Source organism: Pagrus pagrus (assembly GCF_965226575.1).
Source record: "Pagrus pagrus genome assembly, chromosome: 17".
Taxonomy (NCBI): Eukaryota; Metazoa; Chordata; class Actinopteri; order Spariformes; family Sparidae; genus Pagrus; species Pagrus pagrus.
This window is the reverse complement of record NC_140201.1, coordinates 17,193,971-17,200,057: the sequence shown is the minus strand read 5'-3', so window position 1 is coordinate 17,200,057 and position 6,087 is coordinate 17,193,971. Positions and strand designations below refer to the sequence as shown.

General features: G+C 40.6%; 1 protein-coding gene across 2 annotated transcripts; it reads right to left on the bottom strand.

The window, feature by feature from the left end:
* Positions 1 to 928: 928 nt before the first annotated feature.
* Positions 929 to 5,975, bottom strand: dazl (deleted in azoospermia-like). Of its 2 annotated transcripts, XM_084380409.1 has the most exons (10): positions 5,869 to 5,975; positions 5,008 to 5,130; positions 4,181 to 4,272; positions 3,713 to 3,764; positions 3,557 to 3,623; positions 3,309 to 3,448; positions 2,715 to 2,795; positions 2,396 to 2,446; positions 1,420 to 1,492; positions 929 to 1,019 (listed from the first exon to the last, which is right to left on the bottom strand). In XM_084380409.1, the coding sequence occupies exons 1-9, from the start codon at positions 5,869 to 5,871 to the stop codon at positions 1,448 to 1,450; spliced, it is 654 nt and encodes a 217-aa protein (XP_084236535.1). In that variant the 5' UTR covers positions 5,872 to 5,975; the 3' UTR covers positions 929 to 1,019; positions 1,420 to 1,447. The 2 variants fall into 2 exon arrangements, with proteins under 2 accessions (XP_084236535.1, XP_084236536.1); XM_084380410.1 differs by lacking the exon at positions 2,396 to 2,446.
* Positions 5,976 to 6,087: the final 112 nt, after the last annotated feature.

The window sequence follows — 6,087 nt, the reverse complement described above, 5'->3', positions numbered from 1 at the left end:
AGTATAAAGTAAACCATGTACAGTGAATGTTTCCCCAAAGAAACAGGGAGCACGTTACATTCAATCATGTCCTTCATTTGCAAAGTGGCTTAAAACTGCTTTTCGCACTTCTTTTTTTATCCTCCAAACTTAAGGTGATTGACAAGTAATGGGGAAAAAAAATTGATGTTGTGATTGTCCTTGGAACCAGTCACAGGATGAGGCGGTTTAGAAATGCAAAATACAGATCTCAGAGGAACTTGAAATAGTCTGCCGTTTGACCAAGACGAGAAATCCGTGATACTGATGAGGCACTAAAATGTGACAAAATTGCCATTCATTTAATGCCCCAAGCGACACCCAATTAAATAGACCGCAAAATAAATGCGAGTGCTTGAAATGAATGAAAGTGTCCGTATGCTGTAGTGGACCAGTTAATGAAATTTCTTAATCAGATGAGCTAAAGAAGCACTCTCCATTGCCGACACAACCAGATTGCAAGACATTGTTACAAAATATATACATATAAACAAACCTTTTTTTCTGTAGAGAGCCCTTGCAGAAGCTATAAAAGGTCAAACCAAACAAACATTTAAAATAACTCCAAAATAAATAATAAAACATAAAATATAAATAGGCACAAAGGGTGAGCTTAAAAGTCTTTTTTTGGGACACAAAGGAAAGCAAAAAAAAAAAAAAAAAGAAAAGAAAAGAAAAGGAAAAAAGTGAGCCCATATATTCAGCTGGTAAGGTGAGGGTGCTCTGCTCTTCTTGTGTGAATGTTACTGTGATCCATGTGGGTTAAAAGTGGTTGTACCACACGACAGGGATCCCTGTGGTCAAAGTGACTGTGATCAAACTAGTACAGTCAAAAGTGGAGAGCTCCTGCAGTCTGGTGTTAAACTGGGTCTCAGTAGTTGAAAGAAAGGAGGAGAGAGGAAGGCTTTCTGAAAACAGTGTGAGGAGTTGGGTTGCTTCCAGCCGTCCGTAACATCAAGATGTCATCCTGTCTGCGTTTTGACTCACTGCAGCCACTGTATCTATGGGAGCAGAGGAACAGAAAACAATATCACAGGCAATCAAATACACACCCAATAAGGGATAGGCATTTTAAAAGCTGTGTTGGTCAGATATCAACCACATTCCTGAGGTTTACTGTGTGTTTGTGCTACAGCAGTAAAGAATGAGAACAAGGGACGCTGAGGACGGAAATTAATGGACTAATGCTTGGCATGACTAGTTAAAGGAGGAGCAAAGTGATTGTGAAACAGCTAAATATGGACAGGCAACCATGTACAATGCAAGGCTAACAGCATGCAGGGTTTTCTCCCAACCAAACGCAACACCCCAAGTATTTTGCACTGATCAACCTACTCCTCCTTGAGAAAGGTGTCTCGTGGCCCTCTACTGTATCCCTGCTAGGACAGCTCTTTGTTTTACCTTGTGGGGGGGCTTGGCAGGCTGTGGACTACAGCACAGTCAGCATAGTCTGGACTCCACAGTCCACAAAGTTCTGGAAATGAAGAATAAATTACAAAAAGCTTTATGAGAACAATCTCACGGTGATGCTTCAAAGATACAAACAGCTGGCACAAAAATGGGCTCAACGTACACATGATTGTATGATTAGGGATTTTAAGAATTGTTGGCACACACGGTCCGCACACACGGTCCATTCTTCAGGATGTCAGCACTGGCCAGACAACACCATCTAGTGGCCTGCATGAACACTGCAGTTTGTGGAGAATTTGTTGCCCCACACACGCACACAGTGGCTGCCTACTGAGTGCAGCGCATCATTGTCATTCACTAACTGTAACCAACTATCGCATGTCTCACTTACATGTAAGAAAACAGCAAACATTATTATTAAAAACATTAACAACAAACATGACTATTGTTGGTACTCACTGCTGTTAAGCTAGTATGTCAGTATTGGGAAAGTTTGGCCGAGCTTTCTCTACTATTCTTGTGCAACTAGCTTGCTAATAGCTTTAGCAATATATCTGCTAAGACTTGTGGAAGACTTGAGTCATGCGCAATGAGTGCACGGGCAGAGTGCGTGCAGGCAGGCATTTAAGTAGACGGATAGCCGGTCCAATCTTTTCATATGGGCCGAATGGAAAAATTGTACCAGCTTATTAGAGGCCTGCAACAGCCACAGAAACTGGATTTTTTTCTCTTTTGTCAGAGAATATGATTTGTTGAATGCTGTTGGGATGTGAACAGATTTTCTACAAATATAACAAAAAATGCTTCAAGAAAAACTTACCAACCATCTGCCTTAAACAGCAGATCAACTGATTATAAAAAATAATCATTAGTTGCAGCCTTAATCTAAAATGAGAAGAGATGCCTGTCGCTTTGAAACTTAATAATGCTCACAGCTGCTTCTATTCCCACTAAATGCAGTCACCTGATTGACAGGCCGTGTCCTCTGGTCCGCCGTCCAGTGAGGTGGAGTGTACTGCGTGTGGGGGGAAGAGGGGTCAGCGGTCAAACAGAGGGCAACAGACAAACCCAGACGCGCCTCTAGAGGAGATGGGAGGGTGTGTGTGTGTGTGTGTGTGTGTGTGTGTGTGTGTGTGTGTGTGTGTGTGTGTGTGGAGTAGGCAGGGACACATGGATGTAAGCCAGGCCGAACCCTTCATCTCATATGCAGGAGCATATGGGCAGTGCTTCGGAGACCCGGCACGGGATGCTGTTGACTAATTGGTGTGCGTGTGTGCACATACCTGGTAGGCATAGGGGTTCTGTTGGTAGTTCATTGGCATCTGTGGGATCATGACCCCTCCCATGTTGGAGTAGGAGTACGGCTGTAAAAAGAGCCAGAAGGAACACCTTAAACCACAGTACGGAGAGTTAAATTTATACAGCAAACAGTGCTGAGCAGATGTCAAGAAAACATAATTGAAATAATGAAACAGACTGAAGGGCTACAGCAATGAGTAACTGTGTCTCATGTTGGTGTCTTTGCGAGGATTGCACTATCCCTGCTAATGTTTTTGACAGTTGGTATTGTCTGAATAATTCACCAACTCGGATATTATTAGGAATGTCATCAATCACCACATAGCCGACTTATTTTTTTTTTTATCCTTTCTGGTAAATTGAAAAGCAAATTGATAGATTGTTCTCCACCTTGTGCCTCTATTCTTGGCTGTGATAATGAGCACACTTCCCCTCAGAGAAAATAACGTTCATTTTATTTTACAGAGTGTAAATGAGAGAATAAAAAAGGTGTGTGTGACAGCATTACTAATGCCACACAGGGTACTGACTTGGCTTGTTATGAGATTCTTGATAGCTTGTCTATGTAGTGTAGTTACCTGATTATAGGGGCTGCCCCCATTGAAGATGGCTGGAGGTTGTGCCACACCCCCTCCCACGGGTGCGCAACAGGCGCAGTAGAAGTACTGAGTGGGCGTCATCCAAGGAGCTGGACCAGCTAGGCGGGATGGCATGGACCCTAGATGACGAAAGAAATGACATGACGGTATTAAATAATACATTGACTAGCAACATATTGTATTCTGCTGCCAAACAAACACCCAATAAAGTGTATTAGAATACATACGAGAGCTCCTTTCCTTCATGATGGCAGGGCCCAGCTTGAGTTTCCGACCCTTAAAACTGATCTGTTGCTATGGAAAAAGATATTGAGAGGAAATATTACTCTCAGTAGAAGACGGGGGGAAAAAAACAACAGATCCACAGATAGACATCCACTCACCTCAATGATTGACTGAATGTTGACATCTTCATTGAAGTACACAAACCCATACCTAGAAACACACAAAACACTCAGAATTAAAAAACACCCTGATGCAATAGTAATGCAAAATATAGAAAAAACCACAATACAACTTCAATCAATTTATGAAAGCTAATGAATATTCATAAAACTGATATGCATATAAACACTTCCCCAGATTACACCCAAACACTCTCACACAGGTTGACTGACAAATACAGAGAACATATTATTTAAGAAAATGTAAAAACTCAGAACTATTACTGTAATCATGCTTCATGAACGTCTCCCTAAACTGACTGCAGTAAAGTATAATACAAAAGGGGATAGTTGTAAATTTTTTCACGGCCTCTTAAAATTCCTTCTTCCTTCTTCCTTCCAATCTACTAATATGTCAACTAATCTGCATAAAGTATTTAATATTTAACTCTAAACAGCAAAACTCACCCTTTGCAGATCCCTCCACGGTACGTGATAATTTTTACTTCCTTAACAGCCCCATATCTGGCAAAGAAGTCCTGCATTTCATTTTCATTCACCTGAAGGTTGAAATAATTTCAAGTGAAAAACTCAATTTAAGCTGCTATACTTGACCATCAAGAAAAGCAAAGCAGTGCACTTGCGTACTGTGCACAATGTGCAGTTCAAGTACAGTCCAACCGGGGTTTTTTTAACTTTTTTCCACGCAGGAGATCTAATTTATGTGTATACTATAATCTGTTCAAAGTTACACATCATTATGGAAGTAACTGAATTACCAAGGTTTCCCTCAATAGATAAATATATGAATACAATTATAATAAATGTCCAATGACAGCATCCATCTTCTGGGGTTAAGTGGAAACACATTCAAAGGTGCTATGGTATGGAAAACAGTAGAAACTAAAACTTACAAATGAATACATTTGTATTCCTATAAATGTGTGGGTAGCAAGCAGGTTTAAAAGCTATTATACTCGAGGATATACTCGACATCTGTCAGTTTCATGCTCAAAACGGTAAATACAAATATCTAAAACAGCAGTTTTACCTACAAATCATTAACATATTTAAAAGTTTTCACACACAAGTTTCTGATCCATGGCTTTGGTCTTTTGATCTGTGCATCCAGGATCCAATTATGATTCTTTTCACTTATTCTCACACATGAACATGCTTTGAAATCATCAAATTAAATGTGATTTTCTCTTTGAATGTGGCCATAACCAATTCTAATCTGTGTCACATGCAGGCAATAGTTTTAGTAATAGTAGGTAGTAATAATCTGACACTACCTTCATGTCAATCCCACCAACAAAGAGGGCGTTGGGAGTCAGCTTGCCCTCAGGTAGAATGTAGCCATTTGCCAACTTCAGGGCAGGTGAAAACTGGTTGCAGCTCCTGGGCTTGTGGATATCCTGACAATAAATCGACATTGGAATTATTGAGTTGCATGACAGGAAATACTCCAAAATTTGCTAAATCATACTTTTTCTCTGGCCCAACAACGAAAAATCGATGGTAAAGCACAGCTACCTACAAGCTCATGAGACTGGATGACTCCTGCGTGTTTTGAACTTGATTGTGCTATCTGGCGCTGCTTTCGCGTGATTACTGTGGAAATTCAGAGTAAAGCAGCTAAGCTAAAAGCAAATAAAGGCGTGTATTAGCAGCAGGAACATCAATCACAAATGCCGATTTCACCATCGGAGAACAGAATTTTTTAACTTTCCTGTAGCTAACGTTGACACTAACTATCCTGGCAAACATGGCAACAAATATGCTAAGTTGGTGGTAGTTTACATTGTCATTTGACGTTAGCTAGCTTGAAAGTGGCAAAACCTCGATCCATCCAACATGCGGCAGCTACAAAAAAAGTAAAATAATCGCATGACAAAAGTCTGTTGTGATAAATCATCGTCTACTTAACGTAGCTGTTAGTTGGCTCCAGCTAATGTTAGCTACCAGCAGCGAGCGCGCCTTTTCCAAGCCAAACCTCGCTTAATTATCTCGCTAGCTAAAACGTCAGTTAGCACAGAAGTTAGCCGAGCATACGACTCCAAAATCGACAAAATGCGTTCACTTCACCGAGCGATTGTATGGCTAGAACTGTAACAGCACAGTGTCGTGAACACAAACGTGTGACTGTAACTTACCATATCTAAAATATTTAAAACGAATAAATTAGTCAGACACCGTCAAAGGGAAACTGCGTTTCTTCTGTCCGACAACATCCACCTCACTATCAGCTAAAGCCACGCCCAGGTCACATGACTAATCTAACATCCTATCAAATGTTAGACAGGTTCGCATTGCGTTTAGATGTTCAGTTGTAGCCTTTGTTTACTTTGACCTTATATATATATATATATTTA

Excerpts from the sequence above, each read along its gene's own strand:
- dazl (XM_084380409.1), bottom strand. Across the intron at positions 2,796-3,308 it reads GGGGCAGCCCCTATAATCAG|CCGTACTCCTACTCCAACAT; the intron begins GTAACTACACTA and ends CTCTTTTTACAG. Across the intron at positions 2,447-2,714 it reads AGAACCCCTATGCCTACCAG|TACACTCCACCTCACTGGAC; the intron begins GTATGTGCACAC and ends CCCCACACGCAG.